Source organism: Pan paniscus, chromosome 16, assembly GCF_029289425.2.
Source record: "Pan paniscus chromosome 16, NHGRI_mPanPan1-v2.0_pri, whole genome shotgun sequence".
In the NCBI taxonomy this organism is placed as follows: domain Eukaryota; kingdom Metazoa; phylum Chordata; class Mammalia; order Primates; family Hominidae; genus Pan; species Pan paniscus.
In genome coordinates, this window is record NC_073265.2 from 64,608,943 (window position 1) to 64,632,474 (window position 23,532).

The 23,532-nt window shown below is 42.2% G+C and overlaps 1 protein-coding gene across 6 annotated transcripts in view; it reads right to left on the minus strand.

Annotated features, from left to right (window-relative positions):
• The window catches only part of SIN3A (SIN3 transcription regulator family member A), an 86,067-nt gene that overhangs the window by 38,175 nt on the left and 24,360 nt on the right, over positions 1-23,532 (minus strand). For 5 of the 6 annotated variants that reach the window (XM_055098473.2, XM_063596794.1, XM_034939160.3 and 2 more), the window contains 7 exons: positions 22,034-22,255; positions 14,501-14,677; positions 6,353-6,459; positions 4,907-5,189; positions 3,636-3,887; positions 2,266-2,418; positions 1,968-2,123 (listed from right to left, as the gene is read on the minus strand). In XM_055098473.2, coding sequence (XP_054954448.1) covers positions 1,968-2,123; positions 2,266-2,418; positions 3,636-3,887; positions 4,907-5,189; positions 6,353-6,459; positions 14,501-14,677; positions 22,034-22,255 — 1,350 coding nt within the window. Of the gene's footprint in view, positions 1-1,967; positions 2,124-2,265; positions 2,419-3,635; positions 3,888-4,906; positions 5,190-6,352; positions 6,460-14,500; positions 14,678-14,821; positions 15,129-22,033; positions 22,256-23,532 lie in introns of those variants that run through there. The other variant, XM_055098475.2, reaches the window with a different exon arrangement.

Genomic DNA, 23,532 nt, shown 5'->3' on the forward strand with positions numbered 1-23,532 from the left:
CCTGGGCAACAGAGTGAGACTCCAACTCAAAAAAAAAAAAAAAAAAGGCACGCCAGCAATATCCACTCAGACTAATTTATATATTGTTCTTCTAAAGGGAACCAACAGGCCATGATATAATCCTGTCAGGCAAGAAGTTACTTTTAAAATCCACCACTTACTCTCTATGAAGAAATGCACGAACTTTGTGAGAAGCAGCACATTTACCTTGGCTATCTCAGAGTATACTTTCTTAAGAGCCGCAGCCTCTGCTTACACTGCCTATGGAGAAAGTAGGCGGAGAATTTTAAGCCCCCACTATATTCTTTCCACCTGTAGGTAATCAAGAGTGGGCGGACGTAAATCCAAGCATGGAGTGTATCTACTGAGCTGATTCTTGCTACCCATATAACTAATTCTCTTTACTGAAATGAAGAAATAGAAACCATTATTATGTTCAACTTGATTTCAAAAGATTTCAAAAGAAGAAACCATGACAAACACTAATGAAAAGGATACTTCAAAAGTGTCAGTAACACCTAGTACGTCAGACCTTGTAGTCAAGTCAATCACTATTCATCAGCCACCTCTTACTATTAGAAATTCCACAAACTTTTGTCATTATTTAGTTCTGCAGACATATCTGTCTCTTCTATATTACATACTGCTTTGAAATTCACTGAAGAATTCAACATTCAATACATACAACTAGCCCTCTCCCTATCATAGCTGTGTTACATCAAAGAAGGGAGCAAGCTAAGTTTTCTGCAGGCAGACCATCAGTGTTAACTATAACAAAAAACATCATGTAATGGATTACTAAGAGGAGTTTAAGACTTCCCTCTGCTACAGCCCAAAGGTCCTGCCTTGGAGATTAAGATGATACACATAAGATCTGGTACCCCAACAAAGAACTTTGAGCAGGACAGGGTTCTAGACCAGAGATCTCAAAAAAACACATGCACTCTACTCACAAGAGGACCTCAGAGACCACTTATTTCTGAAATAATTCTCAAGCTCAAGAATGTTCTTTCTTAACACAAGGCAGATTTAAAGCATCAAAGAAGAAGGGGCCAGGCGCGGTGGCTCACGCCTGTAATTCCAGCACTTTGGGAGGCCGAGGCGGGTGGATCACCTGAGGTCAGGAGTTCAAGACCAGCCTGGCCAACATGGCGAAACCCCATCTCTACTAAAAATGCAAAAATTAGCTGGGCGTGGTGGCACACGCCTGTAGTCCCAGTTACTCAGGAGGCTGCGGCAGGATAATTGCTTGAACCCGGGAGGCAGAGGTTGTAGTGAGCTGAGATCACACCACTGCACTCCAGCCTGGGCGACAGAGCAAGACTCCATCTCAAAAAAAAAGAAGGGAAAAAAATTTTAAGTATTGGAGATTCTTAGTAGCAACCAAAACATTAAAGAAATGACAGCTCATTGCAAAGGAGAGAGATAATAAAGAACTCAAAAAAGTACAGTAATCCAAGCAATCAATGTTATTCTAATACTCTTTTGCAAAGCCAGATAAACTTTGCACTGAGTTTCTATGACACAATACTAACTTGCTCCAAATATCTAGGACCCAACCGTTAACACACTTAAGAACACATGACTGCCGGGCACAGGTAATCCCAGCACTTTGGGAGGCCGAGGCGGGCAGATCATGAGGTCAGGAGATTGAGACCATCCTGGCTAACACGGTGAAACCCCATCTCCACTACAAAAAAAAAAAAAACTCAGCCCGGTATGGTGGCATGCGCCTGTAGTCCCAGCTACTCGGGAGGGCGAGACAGGAGAATTGCTTGAACCCGGGAGGCAGAGGTTGCAGTGAGCCGAGATCGTGCCACTGCACTCCAGCCTGGGCGACAGAGCGAGACTCGGTCTCAAAAAAACAAAAAACAACAACAACAACAAAACACATGACCACCTCTAGAGTACCTCTCCATTAGAAATGCTTGTGAGTGTCAAAATGAGCAGCTGCTGCCCATTCTCACCTTAACTGGAGGGGTGGTTCCTGTAGGATGTCTGCGGATCTGGCAGCCATTCTGGCTGGGCCTCTGCGGCTTGTTGTTCAGTTGGGGCTTCTTGACAGTGCCTCCATGATCATTTCTCACAGAATCAACCTTCTCAGCAGTTGTTTTGCTTAAAAGCTGATTAAGACACATGAATGAGATTAATGCTCTTATCAAAGCAAACAAATATCATCTAGGAAAAGTCCCCTTCTGAGCACAGTTTTCCAACTTATCTAAGATAATAATAGTAAATAGTGTAATTCTTATTAAAAAAACATACCACGGAGCTGTTGGCATCTGGTAGGAATTGTCCAAACTCTGACAACAAATCTTCCTGGTTTTTAAAGAGACGAGCAACCTGGGCATACACCTCCTGCTCTGTCAATGCTGGAGTGTAGTTTCCTCCAGCTTCCTTGGCATTTCTCTGCTCTTTCTGAGGAATTGCAAATGAAAAGAGATCATTTGGGCTACTGTTTTGAGTCACTCATCTTTGCACGCTTTCTGGAATCACTGTTATCTATTTAGGCTGCATGTAAGAAGAAAGTCTACGTTCTTAGCACCTGTTCTGACCATAGACTTTCAAGTTGAGAAAAAAAAAAAGCTGAAGATGGTGGATGACAATTCCTTTCAAAACTAGGGTAGTAAATATTTTTGAGACGGAGTTTCACTCTTGTTGCTCAGGCTGGAGTGCACTTGTTTCGGCCTCCCAAAGTGCTGGGATTACAGGCGTGAGACACCATGCCCGGCCTAGGGCAATAAATATTAATGCCCAGGGGACCACTACCAACAGACAAAACCTTAGAAATTTCTCCTCCTCCTACTGTACATTAACTAGACGATATAAATCACCATCTAACTGTCCCAGATAAAACAGAGTTTCATTTCATGGGACAGTGACTAACAATCCTGACTGAGGCCGGGCACGGTGGCTCATGCCTGCAATCCCAGCACTTTGGGAGGCCATGGCGGGTGGATCACCTGAGACCAGCCTGGCCAACATGCTGAAACCCCCGTCTCTACTAAAATACAAGAAATCACTTGAACCCGGGAGGTAGAGGCTGCAGTAAGCCGACACTGCACTATTGCACTCCATCCTAGGCAAAAAGAGCAAAACTCTGTCTCAAAAAAAAAAAAAAAATCCTGACTGAATGTTGCAGGGCAATCAAGTCAGGCAAATAAAACTGGCTTTATAGCATGGGTGCTATATTTATTGCAGGTGGCTCACGCCTGCAATCCCAGCACTTTGGGAGGCCAAGGTGGGCGGATCACAAGGTCAGGAGTTCGAGACCAGCCTAGCCAACATAGTGAAATCCCATTTCTACTAACAATACAAAAAATTAGCTGGGCGTGGTGGCAGGCGCCTGTAATCCCAGCTACTAGGGAGGCTAAGGCAGGAGTATCATTTGAGCCCGGGAGGCGGAGATTGCAGTGAGCTGAGATCGTGCCACTACACTCCAGCCTGGGTGACAGTGCAAGACTCCGTCTCGAAAAACAAACAAACAAACAAACTGGCTTTAAAAACATGCATGATAGTTTCTAACTGGTTAATTTCCAGTATGAATTAATGGACACAATAATGGTTACTTGTTATTGGACTAGATGCCCTAAGAGGGTGGCCTGGTTAAGACAGGCTGAATGGGCACTCCTTACCTGATATGTGTGCAAAATCTCCAGGAATGCTTTGTAGATGTCTGGTTGGCCCTGAAATCTGTTCTTGATCTTATTAACATAGTTGATGGCATGATTAAACTCCACAGGTTGATTGTTCTGCAAGGATGGGGCTGTTCCCAATGAGATTGTCACTGGTGTGTGAGGCTGGACCGGCGGAGAACGTGGGGATGCATACGGTGGAAGTGGGGGAGTCTGCTGACTGGCCGGAGTATGTGCTTGCAGTTGGGAGGGCTAAAAAGAAAAGAAATCTTTATTCTCTTCAGATGCATAGATGAGTTGATACAAGGAAAGTTCAAACTAAAGAGAAACAAGGTGTCAACGTATATCCTTTATTTACTCACTCAGGCCAGGTCATTTTAGTCCAACACAAATCATACTGGGCAGCAGTGGGAGTTGTAGGCGGTTCAAACATGCTGATACAAATATTTCAGTCTCACATTTTCTAAATAAAACCTTAAAACTGGAGCCATCTCCAATTACAGGGAAGAATTTTTCATATGCAATGTTTTAGCTTAGTAGCTCAACAAGTACACATAGAAAAAATCTCATTCTACATAGCCTTTTGATGTCAACAAGACAACAACTGTTGCAGTAGCTCCACATAAAAAAGTCTTCTACGCCAACTCTGTCCTGTAGAACTGAGATGATGGAAATGTCCTTTATTTGCACTGTCTTATACATAGCCACCAGCCACATGAGGTTACTGAGCACTTGAAAGCTAGTGCAAATGAAAAACTGAATTTAATTTAAATAGTCCTATGTGGCTAGTGGCTACTGTGTCAGACAGTGTGGTTCTAGACCAAGAACACCCCATCTTCATCATCATCACTATCACTATTCATTAGATCTTCTACTTAGCTTGATATAATCTAGTTAGTGAAATAACTTTCATAAAATAACCATGTGGGCAGCAGCACAATTTGACCAGGATAAGACGATGGTTTCTATCTGTGCTGTCAACTACTACTACACAAAGTCACCACCTGTTGGGATGTTCATGGTTTTATAAGCAGAAACTGTAAAAAGAAAGACCTTGAAAGTTGTTGCTGTGTTGATTTAAATAGATACCTAAGTAAGTGGTGTGTAAATGTGAACCATGTCATAGTGAAGTTTTCATACAGCATTTTTCTATGACGAAATCTTTGTAACTTTGTTTCTCAGTATCTAAGTCTTATATAAAGGGGAAACATCAAAGGAAGGTGCTCTCTAGGGATGCATTCATATTGATGCAATATTTTCCAAGTGCTCACCTTGCTGACTTTGGCAGGTGGGGGCTGAGGAGCTGGCTGGGCAGGAGCTGGGGCTGACTGGGCTGAAGGCTGGGAAGGATGTTGGGGTGGTGGTTGAGGCTGTGGCTGGATGCCATGGGTGGGAATCTGATGAACCTGGCCAGGAGTTGTCACATTCACCATGTCATTGGTTTGCACCTCAATTTTGTAGCCAGGGGGCAAGAAGGTGTTGAATCCCATTATCAGATCGGGGTGGCCTTTGAATAGCTGGGACACACGACTAATCACTCCTGGGGTGTCGATGCTGATAAAAAACAAAAAGAAAAGTGATAAACTGTAAGCTTAACAAACACTCTGTTAAGAAAAAATTTCATGTTTTTTTTTCTTTTGAGACGGAGTCTCACTCTGTTGCCCAGGCTGGACTGCAATGGTGCAATCTTGGGATCTTGGCTCACTGCAACCTCCACCTCCCGAGTTCAAGTGATTCTCCTGCCTCAGCCTCCCAAGTAGCTGGGATTACAGGCATGCGCCACCATACCCGGCTAATTTTTGTATTTTTAGGACAGGTGGGGTTTCACCATGTTGGCCAGGCTGGTCTCGAACTCCTGACCTCAGGTGATCCGCCCACCTTAGCCTCCCAAAGTGCTGGGATTACAGGCATGAGCCACCTCACTCAAAATTTCACTTTCTACTAGGTTTTCTCTAAACAGGAAAACAGATCATCTACGCATTTTAAAATTAACACACGAACTCTGAAATTCCAAAGCCATTTAGTTTTAGACTCAAAGATACTTGGCCACAATTTTTTTTTTTTTTTTTTTTTTGAGACAGAGTCTCATTCTGTCGCCCAGGCTGGAGTGCAGTAGCACAATCTCGGCACACTGCAGCCTCCGCCTCCTGGGTTCAAGCAATTCTCCTGCCTCAGCCTCCCAAGTAGCTGGGATTACAGGCACCCGCCACCATGCCCGGCTAATTTTTGGAATGGTCAAAATTTTTAACAGAATATATGTTCATTGTAATAATTCTACCAAGCAGATACTCAGATGATATATATAAAGCTACATATCCCAAACAAGATTCACTCTTTGATATACCAGTATACATCATTTCAGCGCACATCTACATTGTTCAGATGAGTTACACTCTTACAACAGTGAACCATGCCAGAATATAAGGGTATCTAAACCAATTCAGAAACCAAGTAGCCTAAATCACTACCAGTGCTACTTCCCTGATTGAGACAAAGCACTGGAAAAAATTTAGTTAAGAAAAATTTACCAATATGGATAAAAAAGTCTAGTGGCCATAATTTCCATCAATAAAGGTATGCATAAAATAAAGGCATGATTTTGAAAATTCAGCTGCAAAAAGGAGCATCCTTTATCTTCCAGTAAATAAACTATACCCTCTTCCTTCCAAAATCAATATGCCAGATACAAAGCTTGAGTACAATCACACATCTTTTACCTCTGAGATTTAAATTCCTTCATGATGTCAAGGAAATCATTGTAGACCTGAGGCTGACTACCAAACTGCAGCTTCACCTGGTCAAGATAAGATAGCGCATCCTCCACCTGAGGCAGGGATAAATATCAAGGTTATAAAAAGAAACTAAGCTCACAATTACAAAAAAAAAAAAAAAATTATTTATGCCTAAGTATGCTTAATGCAGTAAATGAAGTAAAAATATATTAAATATATACTTAAAAGTTAGTATGGATACCAATAATAAACTCAAGCTTAAAATAATAATCAACTCATAAAATCTGTAGCCTTGCCTCGGAAAATTTTGAACAGAATGATCAGTGAAGAATAATTACAGTGATATGTCATTTATTAATTCATTTCACAAGTATCTACTAAACTGCAACATGCCAGGCCCAATGTGAGTACCAAGGATTCAATGACAAATAATTTGTAGCCCCTCGTCTATAGACATTTGTTTGTATGTAGTCAGGAATCATAACACAGTGGGTAACCCGGTAATCACTCAATGCCTGGAGATGACATGGGAAGGACACGTCTTCCCCACCAAAAAAAGTGAGGCTTCCCCAGGAGGTAATGCATAAACTGAGACCTAAAGATGACTATAAGCTAGCCAAAGTGAAGACCAGTGAAGAAAATCAAAAGCGGCAGCACGGGTAAAATCCTAGACAGGATACGATATGGGATATTTAGAAATCTGAAAACAGTTTAGTTTGGCTGGAGGATCTGTAGTGAACAGGAAGGAAAAGTAACAAAATGAGACAGGAAAAAAAGTAGGATCTAGATTCTGAAAGGATTTGTAAATCTTGTGAAAAAGCAATTTAGATTTTTATCATCTGCATTTTCGTGTACGCAATTTGACTGCAGTGTTGAGAAAAAATTGGCACAAGAGCAGAAAAGATTGAAAGGAGGTAGGAAGACCAGGTATGCTACAGGAATAACTGGACAACTCATGTGAAAACAGTGGCTTGAATTATAGTACTGGCCCAGAACAACAGAGAGAACTGCACAGATAAAAAAGCTTTTTGGGTAGTAGAAGTGACAGGATTGGGGAACTGACTGAATAGAGGAGCTAAGGGAGAGCCAGCATTCAAAAGTGATCCGCCACGGAGCACTGAGGAAGAAAAGGCAAGAGTGACTCTCGGACCGATCAAAGCCCACATGCCACTGCATCCCGCACCCAGCGCTTACATCCTTCCACATCACCACCACACCCAAGAGAAAGCCTGAAGGGGATGCTAAAGGAGATAGAGCCAAGGTGAAGAACAACCCAGAGAAGATCCGCAAGGTTGTATGCTAAACCTGCTCCTCCAAAGCCAGAGCCCAACCCTAAAAAGGATGCAGGCCGGCGCGGTGGCTGACACCTGCAATCCCAGCACTTTCAGAGGCAGAGGTGGGAGGATCATCTGAGGTCAGGAGTTCGAGACCAGCCTGACCAACACAGAGAAACCCATCTCTACTAAAAATACAAAAATTAGCCAGGCATGGTGGCGCATGTCTGTAATGCCAGCTACTCGGGAGGCTGAGGCAGGGGAATCACTTGAACTCAGGAGGCGGAGGTTGCGGTGAGTCGAGATCATGCCATTGCACACCAGCCTGGGCAACAAGAGTGAAACTCGGTCTCAGGAAAAAAAAAAAAAAAAAAGTCCCCTGCAAAAGAGAGAGAGGAGGTACCCAAAGGGAAAAAGGAAAATGCTGACACTGGCAGGGAGGGGGATAACCTTGCAGGAAATGGAGATGCCAAAACAGACCAGGCACAGAAAGCTGAAGGTGCTGGAGATGCCAAGTGAAACATGTGCATTTTTGGTAACTGTGTACTTCTGGTGACTGTAAAGTTTGTACTATAAAGTTATGAAGTTTGTAAATTTTGAAATACCATTGTTTAAATCAAGCTTTATAAAAACGCAGAATTTTGTTTTGCTTTTTCTAAACCAGTGTTGTTATCGCACACAGAACACTTCATTGTTGTTTTGGTGGGAAGGATCACAGGTCACTAATAGAATGTCTTTGAAGCTGGACTGACGTGGGGAAAACACCTTTCCCTTCTAGTTTTGAGAGACTTCCTCTTGGCTTATAAAAGAAATTCCCTGACTTTATTTACTTATTTATTTAGAGACAGAGTTTTGCTATTGTTGCCCAGGCTGGAGTGCAGTGGTGCAATCTCGGCTCACCGTAACCTCTGCCTCCGGGGTTCAAGCGATTCTCTTGCCTCGGCCTCCTGAGTAGCTGGGGTTACAGGCACCCGCCAGCATGCCTGGCTAATTTTTGTATTTTTAGTACAGACAGGATTTCACCACATTGGCCAGGCTGGTCTCAAACTCCTGACCACAAGTGATCTGCCAGCTTCAGCCTCCCAAAGTCCTGGGATTACAGGCGTGAGCCACCACACCCAGCCTAGATTCCCTGACTTTTAACACACATGGCCACCTTGGCACAAACACCTTGTGGGATGGAAAAACAAATTCATTTTTACATCCTGTTCTCCCTTCCCACCTTCACAGACCTAACTCCCTTTTACCCAGACACCTGTTGGGACCTAACCCCCAATAATTGGTTACCAGTATGTCAGGCAGTCAAACTTTCCAGTGATGCCACTGAAATGGCAGCCCTCAAAAGAGCAGTGGTTGCTTTTTCTAGACTGTGGATCTTCGATAAGTCCTGCCATTTTCATTTCACTTCCTGAAAGTCAGGGTTGGCTTGTGAAAAGTTGTTAAACAACATGCTAAATGTGAAGTGATAACCTTCACTCTAAACTTTCCCTGTTCAGAGCATCAAATGAGACTTCACTGGGTTTTATAGTGGCTTTTTTTTTTGGTAGCTCATTGTTAAGGATTGTCCCTGTTCTGCCTGAAATACCATGACTGTTTTTGGAAAGTATCTTTAAAGCTGGATACAGTTTGGCTTGGGGAGAAAAAAAACTGACCTATCACAAAGAAGAACAGGTTGGAAAGGCTAAGCTATGAGTCTGATTTAGGACAGAGACACCCAAAAGAAATCCCCACTAGGTGTTTCCTATTTACTCTGAGATATGTTAAGTTTTATTTGGGTAGTTTAACTGAAGCCTAAATATTTAAAATTATACAAAGTATCAGGTTTAAGAAATTTCAGAAATAAACATTTGATGTGATTTAAGCCAGTCTTTTTCTTTTTTTTTTTTTTTGAGATGGGAGTCTCATTTTGTCTCCCAGGCTAGAGTGCAATGGCGCAATCTCGGGTCACTGCAACTTCTGCCTCCTGGGTTCAAGTGATATCTCCTGCCTCAGCCTCCTGAGTAGCTGGGATTCCAGGCACATGTCACCACATCCAACTAATTTTTTTGTATTTTTAGTAGAGATGGGATTTCACCATGTTGGCCAGGCTGGTCTTGAACTCCTGACCTCAACTGATCCGCCTGCCTCAGCCTCCCAATGTGCTGGGATTACAGATGTGAGCCACCACACCTGACCAGGCATAGATAGTCTTTTGATTTGTTGCAAAATGGAACATTTACATTCAAGTCAATCATTAACTGGTGCTGTGGTCTGAAATGTGTCCCACAAAATTCTTACATCGAAACTTAATCACCGATATGATATTAAGAAGTGAGGCCTTTAGAAAGTGATTGTGGAGCCCTCATGAATGGGATTAGGGACCTTATATAAAAGGGCTGGAGTGAACCAGTGTTAGTCCCTTCGGCCATTCTCCCTTCCAGTGTAAGGACACACATTCAGGGACCATCTCGAAAAACAGAGTTCAGGCCCTCACCAGACACCAAACCAACTGGCACCTGGATTTTATTTTATTATTTATTTTATTTATTTATTTTTTTTTTTTTTTTGAGATGAAGTCTTGCTCTTGTCTCCCAGGCTGGAGTGCAAAGGCACGATCTCAGCTCAATACAACCTCCGCCTCCCGGGTTCAAGCGATTCTCCTGCCTCAGCCTCTTGAGTAGCTGGGATTATAGGCGCCTGCCACCACGCCCAGCTAATTTTTGTATTTTTAGTAGAGATGGGGTGTCACCATGTTGGCCAGGCTGGTCTTGAACTCCTGACTTCAAATGATCTGCCCGCCTCAGCCTCCCAAAGTGCTGGGATTATAGGCGTGAGCCACCACACCCGGCCAGCACCTTGATTTTAGATTTCCCAGCCCCCAGAACTTCTCCAGAACTGTGAGAAATAAACTGCTATTATTTAGATTATACAGTCTCAGGTATTTTGTTACAGCAGCACTAATGGATTGAGACAAATGGCCGTTTTTTTGTTTTTTGTTTTTTTTTGAGACAGAGTCTCGCTCTATCGCCCAGGCTGGAGTGCAGTGGCGCTTTCTCGGCTCACCGCAAGCTCTGCCTCCCGGGTTCACGCCATTCTCCTGCCTCAGCCTCCCAAGTAGCTGGGACTACAGGCGCCTGCCACCACGGCCGGCTAATTTTTTTTTCTATTTTTAGTAGAGAAGGGATTTCACCGTGTTAGCCAGGATGGTCTCGATCTCCTGACCTCGTGATCTGCCCGCCTCGGCCTCTTAAAGTGCTAGGATTACAGGCGTGAGCCACCGCACCCGGCCCCGAGACAAATGGCTCTTTAAGAGTTCTTCAGACTTCCATTATGGCCATGGTTAATCAGTGTTTCGGTGTTGCTAGAAATCAGATTGTATAGTTGGTCAATACCCACTTGTTTGATGGTTAGTTTTTCTATACAAATATCATGACAATTTCTGTTGAAATTCAATGGACTATTTTAATTCATATTCTGAACTTTCCATACTAAAATGTTTCATTAATGACCAACTTAAGTGAACACAAAATGTATTAAGTTTGCAAAAGGAACCAAGACTTTGGAAGATATTTAAGAATAGCATGCATCATTACACAACAAAAGAACAGTTATCAATAAGACATGGTATGGTATAAGGTAACTACTGCAGAGACGGAAAAAGTACAGAAACCCAAAAGAAAGCAATTATGTGTGATATGTATATGTATGAAACAAAAAGGTACTGAAAGTCACAGCAAACCAAGCAAACCACTGTTTAAAAATTAGTTATAGGCCGGGTGTGGTGGCTCATGCCTGTAATCCTAGTACTCTGGGAGGCCAAGGAGGGTGGATCCCTTGAGGCCAGGAGTTTGAGAGCAGCCTGGCTAACATGGAAAAACCCCGTCCTAGTAAAAAAAACAAAAAAAACAAAAATTAGGCTTGGTGGTGCATGCCTGTAATCCCAGCTATTTGGGAGACTGAGGCATAAGAATCACTTGAACCCAGGCAGGGGAGGGTGCAGTGAGTTGAGATGGCACCACTGCACTACAGCCTGGGCAGCAGAGTGAGACTCTGTCTCAAAAAAAAAAAAAAAAGTAAAATAAAAGTTATAGAATAATCCTATGCTTTAAAAACTCTGCATGACACTCACATAATAAATAAGATACCTACATGTAAAAATAGTGAGGAAATTCTCTCATCACCTAAAGCATAGTCCAACTCTTATATAAACTCTCTATAAATGCATGTATACAGTTCTAGGAAACACAACTTAAAAAAAAAACTTGGATGTAGTTATTTAGAAGCTACAGATTTAAGGAAGCACTTGGGGAGACCCTTAGACTCTGCTGATAAAGTTTCTTAGCTCACTTCAACAGGGATTTACTATTAAGGCCCTGAATCTCCTGAAGTCTACAATCTTCTTGGGAGAGAAAAACACAAGCAACTGTAAAGATAACCTGCTAAATATGTACCAAATATCACTGCTGCTGACATTCAATAACTAAATAACACCAAACATGCCTCAAATCGTTCAAATCCCTTCTTGTCACCACCAATCTACCAAAGACAAAAAACAAACAAAAAAAAAGACAATGTTGAGGCTTGAAATAATGTGTAAGCATTCTCACTGAACATTTCTTTTTTTTTGTTTTTTCTGAGACGGAGTTTCACTCTTGTCGCCCAGACTCGAGTGCAGTGGTATGATCTCGGCTTACTGCAATCTCTGCCTCCTGGGTTCCAACGATTCTCCTGCCTCAGCCTCCTAAGTAGCTGGGATTATTACAGGCATGCGCCACCACGCCTGGCTCATTTTGTATTTTTAGTAGAGGTGTGGTTTCATCACATTGGTCAGGCTGGTCTTGAACTCCCGACCTCAGGTGATCCACCCACCTCGGCCTCCCAAAGTGCTGGGATTACAGGTGTAAGCCACCATGCCCGGCCTACATTATTGTAGAATATAAATGATTTATTGAAGTTGATTCAAATGCTTGTAATGCATTTTAAGACTGATCCAAAAATGACAGGCAATGTGGGAATACTGAGTTAAATTACATGGAGGTACAAGAAGCATTTTACCTCTCCTCATCAGAAAGGAAATTCAACAAGTTATTTTATGCAGGAATATAGTCAAGAGCTTGTGACTAAAAGAACACAACAAGAAATCCTAACTCTATCTATGACTCACTCTATAACCCCAAATCCAAAACCTTTCCTTGTTTCCTTGCCAGTTTCCGTAAAGCAAACAAAACATAATCCATATACTTATACCAAAGAGTCCTGTGAGGAAGGTGGGTAAAAACTGGTGTTGTGCTTTGATAGGGTTGATTGAAAAAGGCTATAGAAATACATATGTTTTTGTTAGTTTAATAAGCAAGTTTATAAGCTATTTTGCAACATTAAAGTATAACTACTGAATATACAGTGTTAATACAGAATTAAATCACGCACAACCAAGTTTAAAAAAAAATATTTTCAGGACTTAGTAAAGTGCTAAGCCTGCAGCAATAATACATTTTGGTACACAGCCATCACTCTACAACAGACTGAAAATGTTTTAAAGGAAACATCAATATTCCTTATACACATTTTCCTAAAGACAGAATCCAGAGTGAAGCTTCAGGCCTAAAAAATCTGTACTCTCTTTAAAAGGCTATGCATTAGTCAATACTATGTAAGCCAATATAGAGAGTAAATTTTACAAAATTACTCTAAATCACATAGCTTTGCTGTACTTTATAATATTTATGTAGCATTTAATACTCCTAGGCCAATATTAAACAAGTTCCCAAGAATCCACACCAACGAGGGCAGGGATCAAGAAGAACTAAAGCAAGTATCAGGGAAAACAGAAGAAACAACTATTTGCTGCATATGGATATGTCCTTAGAGGGTTTATTTCTCATTCCTGCCTGCAAGCAACATAAGTAGGTTGCGATAACCAAATGAAGATTTAACATCTCTTCAGAGTTCCTCCATTTATTATTTCCTGAACTTAATTTTATATAAATGTAAAATTAGAAAAATTGAAACCTGAACACTTGCTGCAACAATCACATATTTTGAAAAGTAACATTCAAGTGGTCAGAGATACAAGGTTAGCTGGGAACACAAGCTTCACTTCTCCAGGGATGCCTCATGAATTTCAAAGCACTGAAAACGTACCACAAATACTCAGCAGAAAATATGAAAACACTGATAATTCATTCACAGTTACAGTTTTCCCTGAACTTTATAAAGATTCCCCCCAAAAGGGAGCATGTGTTTTACTAAGAATGGACTTGATGATGTGAGTCAATTCAGCTATTCATAAACAGGAATAAAAAGATAAAGGTAATAAGAACATTACAGGCATGAGCTGGGCATAGTGGCTCGCACCTGTAATCCCAACACTTTCGAAGGCCAAGGTGGGAGAATCATTTGAGGCCAGTAGTTTGAGACCAGCCTGGGCAACACAGTGAGACTCCCATCTCTGAAACTAAAAACTAAAAAAAAAAATTTTTAAGAATTTAAAAAGATTGAACTGTAAGACATATTACTGGGCCAATTTACTGTACTAACCTGTAGCCAATCATATATGTGCTCAATAGAGAGTTCAAAAGGAAGCAGCCAAAAAATGAATTTTAAGGTTTATTTTGTATTAAAATGGCCCCACAATCCTGATAACATTTGAGTGACATGCATTCATACAGTCCGCAAACATTTGAATATATTCTTCTCTGGATCAGGCACTGATGCCAAGATAGGAAACATAAGCAAATTTCACAAAACAAAAACGGTAAAACTTGTGATTCGACAGCTAGTATCTCAGGTTAGAAGTTGTACCACCACAACCAACAAGCTGCAACCAGTATTTCCTGCTAAAGATAAATTTTTTGACCCAAGAAAAAGAGCTGAATACCACCTTCAGCCTCTGAAATTGCTGCTGTCCCTGCACTGGTGCAACTGGTGGGGCTGGATGAGCATGACTCTGGACCACCTGGCCTCCGTGGGGCTGCACCGCTGTTGGGTGATGATGGCTGCTATGAACTGCTGCTATGGCGGGCCCATGACTGCCGGAGCTCTGTGGCATGGCTGAAACCTGGGGTGAACAAAATACAGACAGGAAACTTCAAGGCTTGTACATTCTTCCCCAAATGAGTCTAAATAACTAACACAAATGCACAAAGATAATTAATTGGAAACCCAAATTTCTGCTGGGCGTGATGGCTCACACCTATCTCACCTACATGGGAAGATCGCCTGAACTCAGGAGTTCAAGGCTGCAGTGAGCTATGATCATGCCACTGCATTCCAGCTTGGGCCACAGAGTGAGACCACGTCTCTAAAAAGAGAAAAGAAAGCCTGGGCAACATAGTGACACCCATCTCCACAAAAAATAAAAACTTGGCCAGGCATGGCAACATGCACCTGTGGTCCCACCTACTCCAGAGGCTAAAGGAGGAGGATTGCTTGAGTCCAGGAGTTCAAGGCTGCAGTGAGCTGTGATCACACCACTGCTCTCTAGCCCAGGTGACAGAATGAGACCGTCTCTAAAAAAAAAAAGAAAGAAAAGAAAAAGAAAGAAACCCAAATTTTCCACAAAAGGAACTGGTTAAATAAATTACAGCCCACCAAAGTTATAACAAAATTATTTGTAGCTATTAAAAATTATATAGCCGGGCATGGTGGCTCACGCCTGTAATCCCAGCACTTTGAGAGGCCAATGCAGGCAGATCACGAGGTCAGGAGATCGAGACCATCCTGGCTAGCACGGTGAAACCCCGTCTCTACTAAAAATACACAAAATTAACCGGGCGTGTTGGCGGGCGCCTATAGTCCCAGCTACTCGGGAGGCTGAGGCAGGAGAATAGCGTGAACCCAGGAGGCGGAGCTTGCAGTGAGCCAAGATCGTGCCACTGCAATCCAGCCTGCACGACAGAGCGAGGCTCCATCTCAAAAACAAACAAACAAAAAATATATATATAGTTTAGCTGGGAACAGTGTCTCACACCTGTAACCAGCACTTTGGGAGGCCCAGGCAGACGGATCACTTGAGTTCAGGAGCTTGAGACCAGCCTGGCCAACATGGTAAGACCCTGTCTCTACTGAAAATACCAAAAAAATTAGCTGGACGTGGTAATACGCATCTGTAATCCCAGCTACTGAGAGGCTGAGGCACGGTAATCACTTGAACCTGGGAGGTGGAGATTGCAGTGAGCTGAGATCATGCCACTGCATTCCAGCCTAGAAAACAGAGCAAGACTCTGTCTCCAAAAAGAAGAAAAAAAATTATATAGTTTATCTCAAACTGTCTGTGGTAAAGGATGAGTTTTTTTCTTAAAATTCCAATCCATCAGGGACCACAACTTTTATAAAAATCCAATAAAAATAAATTACTATGAAAGTGAAATAAAAAATACATAAACCCGCCGGGCGTGGTGGCTCATGCCTGTAATCCCAGCACTTTGGGAGGCCCAGGTGGGCGGATCACCTGAGGTTGGGAGTTCTTGAGACCAGCCTGACCAACATGGAGAAACCCCATCTCTACTGAAAATACAAAATTAGACAGGCATGGTGGCGCATGCCTGTAAACCCAGCTATTCGGGAGGCTGAGGCAGGAGAATTGCTTGAACCAGGGAGGTGGAGGTTGCAGGGAGCTGAGATCACACCACTGCACTCCAGCCTAGGCAACAAGAGTGAAACTCCATCTCAAAAAACAAAACAACAAAAATACATAAACCCATAATTTTTTTTTCTTACCTTTTTATTGAGACAGGGTCCCGCTCTCTCACCCAGGCTGGAGTGCAGTGGTACAATCATGGCTCACTGCAGCCTTGACCTCCCCAGGCTCAGATGATCCTCCCACCCCAGCTTCCCGAGTAGCTGGGACTACAGGCATGTACCACCATGCCTGGTTAATTGTACTTTTTGTAGAAACAGGGTTTCAACATGTTGCCCAGGCTGGTCTTGAACTCTTGGGTATGGAGTCCACCTGCCTTGGCCTCCCAAAGTGCTGGGGTTATAGACATAAGCCACTGTGCCCAGCCTGTAACTTTCATTACTGGATTTTACAAATAAAAAATGATCATGTCCAATTGCTCTAATAGTTTCTAAACAATTTCTATACTTATGCCATTACAAACTAGTAACAAAGGATACAGATTAGCCATTTTTAAGCCACACTTCAACAATGATATATATGGATATATTTGAATCTGAAAAAAAAGTTCATAATCCACAAGTTAAACGTATTCATGTACTGTATATAAACTTTTAAATAGTTTTTTAAAGCACATTACACTGGCTGACAGAGAAAGACCCTGTCTCAAAAAAATAATAAAAGCACATTACAAAGCAGTATGATAAAAAGATTTCAAACCTTAGACAACTAATATATAGCAAAATGTTGGCATTTAATCTTGTGGTTACAGAATTAAAGATGACTCTTACTTTGTTTCTTTTTGTTTTTGAAACACTCTCGCTCTATCGCCCAGGCTGGAGTGCAGTAGCACAATTTCGGCTCACTGCAACCTGTGCCTCCCAGGTTCAAGCGATTCTCCTGCCTTAGCCTCCTGAGTAGCTGGGATTACAGGTGCCTGCCACCATGCCCAGCTAATTTTTGTATTTTTAGTAGAGACAGGGTTTCACCCTGGTTAGACTGGTGTCGAACTCCTGACCTCAAATGATCCACCCGTCTTGGGCTCCCAAAGTGCTGGGATTACAGGTGTGAGCCACCGCGCCTGGCCTACTTGGCTTATTTTGCTTATCTTGATTTGCTACGAGCACTGTATCTAATGTAAAATAAATTTTTTCCCCCTAATTCTTGATGGTTTGGCCTCAAACAAATGTCTTTTCTATTCTTTTATCTCAGTCTTTCTCCTGTCCTCTTACAAGTTTGAGGAAATAAAAGCCAAAATTACTTTCCTTCTATATCTATTGCAAGAAATGCTACAAAATTTTTTTCAGAACTTTTTTCCTTTTTCAGAATTGTTGATCACCACAGAAGACAACAATCTGTCCAAATGCCCAAATGCCCCATCCCCAAAATAAGGAGACTAAATAACATGAAACTTTCTTTCTCTAAACAATGTTAAGTTTTATACCACAATTTAAGAGAGAATAAAACTTTTTTTCCAAATCCTCACTTTTATAAAAATTATCCTGGAGGGAGATGAAGAAATGAGGGAGAGGGAGAAACCAAGCGACTATGCATAAATCCACAGAAACAAAACAAGGTGTATTAAGAGTAAAAAGAAACTATTTAGACAATTCTAAAAGCTCTAATGTACCTCAAAGATGGGCTACTATTCTGAGCTTCTGCATTCCAACATGCATGTTTTTTACAGGGTTTACAGGCTTTCACTAGACTGACTTATACAAACACATTATAGTTTCCATTCAGAAGAAATATAACTATCCCAAATTAGAAAACAGTCATTAACCTGTTTAGATTATGAAAGTAATCACCCAAGGTAAACAAGCAACTTTTTTTTCTTCCAAGTCCTAAAAGATGCCATCTGTTGGCAGTCTTCTGACTGCTGCCCCAGCCCCACAGGAAGGGATTAGACAGCTTCAAGGGGACTCCTGAGGAAGAGTGACACCTAAGGAATCACCATTTCCTACTTCAGCTGCATTTCCTCTTCTTTATATTTTTATACTAAATTCCTAGAAATGGAATTGCCAGGTCAAAAACTAACAAAACAATCTGACACAAACTGCCAAATTGCTCTCAAAAAAGATTACGTCAGTTTATATTCCCATTACCAGCCGTACATTTTTAAGGTCACTAACAAATGAGGTTGAAGGCCTCCCCAGACCAGTTATATGCTGAAGTAGAAAGATATCCACTATATATTAAATGAAAAGAGCAAACAGCACAACAGTATGTAATGTATGATCCAAACTGTACAAAAAGAAAAGCAGAAAGGGTGGACGAGGTGGCTCATGCCTGTAATCCTAGCAGTTTGGGAGGCCGAGTCGGGCAGATCACTTGAGTCCAACAGTTCAAGACCAGCCTGGGCAACATGGTGAAACTCTGTCTCTATAGAAAAAATACAAAAATTAGCCAGGTGTGGTGGCATGCACCTGTAGTCCCAACTACTTGGGAGACTGAGGTGCTAGGATTGCTTGAGCCCAGGAGGTGAAGGGTGCAGTGAGCTGAGATCATGCCACAGCATTCCAGCCTGGGCAAGAGTGTGACTCTGTCTCAAAAAAAAAGTAAATTTAGATAGCTAGACAGGTTGATATAGATAAGCTTGTATATGCATATAAAACTGGATACCCAAGAAATTCACCAGTGGGAGAAAATCTGAGGTGTGACAGAAAAAAAGTCATTCTATATCCTTTTTTAAAAAAAAAATCAAAGTGTGGCAGGGTGCAGTGGCTCACACCTGTAATCCCAGTACTTTGGGAGGTCAAGGCAGGCAGATCACTTGAAACCAGGAGTTTAAGACCAGCCTGCCCAACATGGCAAAACCCTGTCTCTACTAAAAATACAAAAATTAGCCGGGCATGGTGGCTTGCGCCTGTAATCCCAGCGACTCAAGAGGCTGGGGCACGAGAATCACTTGAACCTGGAAGCCAGAGGTTGCAGTGAGCCAAGATCACACCACTGCACTCCAGCTGGGGCGACAGAGCGAGATACCATCTCAAAAAAATAAGGCCGGGTGCAGTGGCTCACGCCCGTAATCCCAGCACTTTGGAAGGCAGAGACAGGCGGATCACCTGAGGTCGAGACCAGCCTGGCCAGCACAGCGAAACCCCATCTCCACTAAAAATACAAAAATTAGCTGGGCGTGGTGGTGCACGCCTGTAATCCCAGCTACTCGGGAGGCTGAGGCAAGAGAATCGCTTCAACCTAGAAGGCAGAGGCTGCACTGAGCCAAGACTGAACCATTGCACTCCAGCCTGGGCAACAGACAGAGAGTCTGTCTCAAAAATAAATAAATAAATAAAATAGGCTAGGCGTGGTGGCTCACACCTGTAATCCCTGTACTTTGGAAGGCCAAGAGGGGCGGATCACCTGAGGTCAGGAGTTCGAGACCAGTCTGGCCCACATGGCAAAACCCCATCTCTACTAAAAACACAAAAAATTAGCCAGGCATGGCAGCAGGTGCACGTAATCCCAGCTACTCGGGAGGCTGAGGCAGGAGAATCGCTTGAGCCCGGGAGGCAGAGGTTGCAGTGGGCCGAGATCACACCACTGCACTCCAGCCTGGGTGATAAGAGCGAAACTCCATCTCAAAATAAATAAATAAATAAATGAATGAATGAATAAAATAAAAAATAAAAAAACCAAAGTGATACATTACTTTCATAATAAAAAAGGGCAAAAACCAAATTTCTTCACTTCTACAAAACAGAGTAACAGATGAATGATCAGTGTTGGTCAGGACATAGAACAGGAATATACAATGCTTGGGGGAACTTGCTAAAGATGCATATACCCTGTGACACAGCAATCCCTTTCATAGGTACTTGACAAACTCTTGTATGTCCTCAAACCTGCTGACTGGTTTGCAACAGGATAAGGAGTTTGCACCACAATGTAAACCAATGATGGTAGACCCTTGAATAACACGGGTTTTTGTTTTGTTTTTAAGGAGACAGGGTCTTGCACTGTTGTCCAGTCTGAAGTACAGTTGCTTGATCACAGCTCACTGCAGCCTTGACTTCCTGGGCTTGAGCAATCCTCTCACCTCAGTCTCCCGGGTAGCTAGGACTACAGATGCACACCACTATGCCTGGCTAATTTTTTATTTATTTTTTCAAATTAATTAATTAATTCTTTCTTTTTGAGACAAGTTCACACTCTGTCACCCACGCTGGGTGCGGAAGCATATTCACTGGAGCCTCAACCTCCCAGGCTCAAATGATCCTCTCACCTCAGCCTCCCAAGTAGCTAGGAACACAAGTGTGCACCACTACGCCCTGCTAATCTTTATTTTTAGGAGAGACGGGGCTTGCTATGTTGCCCAGGCTGATCTCAAACTCCTGGGCTCAGGCAATCCTCGTGCTTCCAACTTCCCCAACTGTTGGGATTATGGGTGCGAGCCACTGCACTCAGCAACAACACAAGTCCACTTATACATGGATTTTCTCCCACCTCTGCCAACCCTGAGATGGCCAGACTAACCCTTCATCTTCTTTCTCCCTCCTCCTCAGCCTCCTCCATGTGAAGACAAGGATGAAGACCTTTATGATGATCCACTTCCACTTAATAAATAGTAGATATATTTTCTCTTCCTTATGATTTTCTTAGTATTTTGTTTCTTCTAGATTATTTTAAGAATATAATATATGACAAATATACAAAATACATGCTAATCAACCATTTATGTTATTGGTAAAGCTTCTGGACAACAATAGGCTATTTGTATTTAAGTTTTAGGGAAGTCAAAAATTATACATTGGCCAGACACAGTGGCTCAGACTTGTAATCCCAGCTCTTTGGGAGGCTGGCGGGGGGAGGATAGCTTTGGGCCAAGAGTTTAGGACCAGCCTGAGCAACACAGCAACACCTCATCTCTATAAAAATCATAAAAATTAGCCAGGCATGGTGGTGTGCACCTGTAGTCCTAGCTACTAGGGAGGCTAGGGCACGGGAGGACTGCTTGAGCCCAAGAGTTTGAGGCTGCAGTGAGTCATGATCGCACCACTACACCCCAACAGGGGCCACAGAGCAAGACACTATTTCCTAAAAAAGGAAAAAAGTTATACATGTATTTTTGACTGCATGGGGGGCAGTCAGTGCCTCAACCCCCACACTGTCCAAGAGTCAGCCATATTTCACTACAATGATGTTTAATTCAGCTGTCTTTTTAAAAAATAAATAGCAAAACTGTCTTAATAAGTGCGTTGATTTAAATTCTGGCACAAGCTTCTTATTTTGTCATGAACTGCCACTGAGTGCACTAAGACAATATCAGAATGTTCACAGCAGCACCTTTGTAAAAGCAAAAACCTGGAAACAGCCCAATAGTCCAACAGTAGAACTGACAAATAAATTGAGTATATGCATATAATTTACACTAGAGTGAAAATGGTGGAATTACAGCGATCTATAAAAATATGGGGTTTTTAAAACAAAGTGAGTCAAAGAAGAAAATGTTTCCATTTATATAAAAGTTCAAAAATACCGAAACTAAACAATTATGTTAGATTTTTTTTTAAGTAAATAAAGTCAAGGGAATGATAAATACGAAGTTTAGATCAGTGGCTACCTCTGAAGGGAGGGAAAAGAAGGGAGCAGAGTGGGATACGCAGGGAACTTCAAAGGTCATGACAACACTCTTTTTTTAAAAACTTGTATGGTGAGTACACAGTTTTTTTTTTTTTACCTTACACATACTCAACAATTTTTAATATCTAACACAGTATTAAAAAAAGTTTTATAATTGCCTAAAACCACTATTTCTCTTCCCTCATTCTAGTCCCTTGGTTGGCTCCAGCTTACCTGGTAGCTGGGTGTTACAGAGTACTGAATTCCCGTAGCTGACTGCATGGTCTCAGACACTGCTTCATACACAGGAGGGGCAGGGGCAAGCACCCGGTGCTGGTGAGGAAAAGCCTCTGTGCTGCCAGGGATCCGACGCTGCTGAGCTGCATACACCGGTGACTCCTGGTCATCCAAACGCCGCTTCATTCTGTGCTCATGCTCAGGGATGCACCACAAAACCTGCAGAAACCAAAAGCAATAGCATGCAAGTCAATTCTCACTCCAGTATGATGTACGCCACTTAGGACCAGTCACCCAAGTTTAGTAAAAGCTTGACTCCCAGAACTGATCATCTATTTCATCTTAGTGATGAAGTTTAAGTGCATGTGGGCATACCACCCCCCACCACAGTGAACAAGTTATAACTGAAAAAGACAAATATTTAAATAACATAATTTTAATTAATTTGGTACTATGAAGTTGAAAAATATGCTCCAATTTAAAAATATAAACACAACCTTGTTTCCCTTTATTCTCTAGTTTTCTCCTCAAATGCTATCACTCCTAATATTAATTACATAGCTACATGCTGCAAAAATATTCAAGTGCTTCTTCTTTTTTTTTTTGAGACGGAGTCTCACTCTGTTGCCCAGGCTGAGTGCAGTGGCACCATCTCGGCTCACTGCAAGCTCCACCTCCCGGGTTCACGCCATTCTCCTGCCTCAGCCTCCCGAGTAGCTGGGACTACAGGCACCCGCCACCACACCCGGCTACTTTTTTTGCATTTTTAGTAGAGACGGGGTTTCACCGTGTTAGCCAGGATGGTCTCGATCTCCTGACCTTGTGATCCATCCGCCTCGGCCTCCCAAAGTGCTGGGATTACAGGCGTGAGCCACCGTGCCCGGCCTCAAGTGCTTCTTCTTAAATCCTCTCAAAACCTACTACTATAATTGTGGTCTAATTTAAAATTTGTTTCAACAATTATAATGGTATCATGGAAAGAATACCGTGCCAGGAATGGGAAGACAAAGATTCTAGACTTGCCAATTTAAGATGCTACGTAACTTCAACAAGTTCCTCATTCTATGTGAATTTCAGTTTCTCCAACTATAAAATAAGAAAGTTGGAACAGATCACTCCTAAGTTTTCTTCCGGTCTTAACAGTTATAAGAAGAGATTCTCTTAGCTTAATAATACCTCCGTGGGAGACAATTTCATTCCTGCAGGACACAGTAATCTACTTGGCCCAGTAATCTACTTGGGTCTTCAGAGCTTTTCCATATCAGTATCACTAACACAAGCATAACACACCATCAGTGAGAAAGAATGAATCAGCCATCCAAAGAAAAAAGGCCCCACCACTTTTCCAGTCCCAAAAAATCTCTTAAATAAGATACCACTGCTATGGAAAGAAGATAAAATTTACAGTAATATTGGGAGATTTGGCAAGCCACCCCCTCATCTGAAATACGGTTAAGTTAAAAAAAAAAAATCTTTACCTAATTCATAAGTCTACA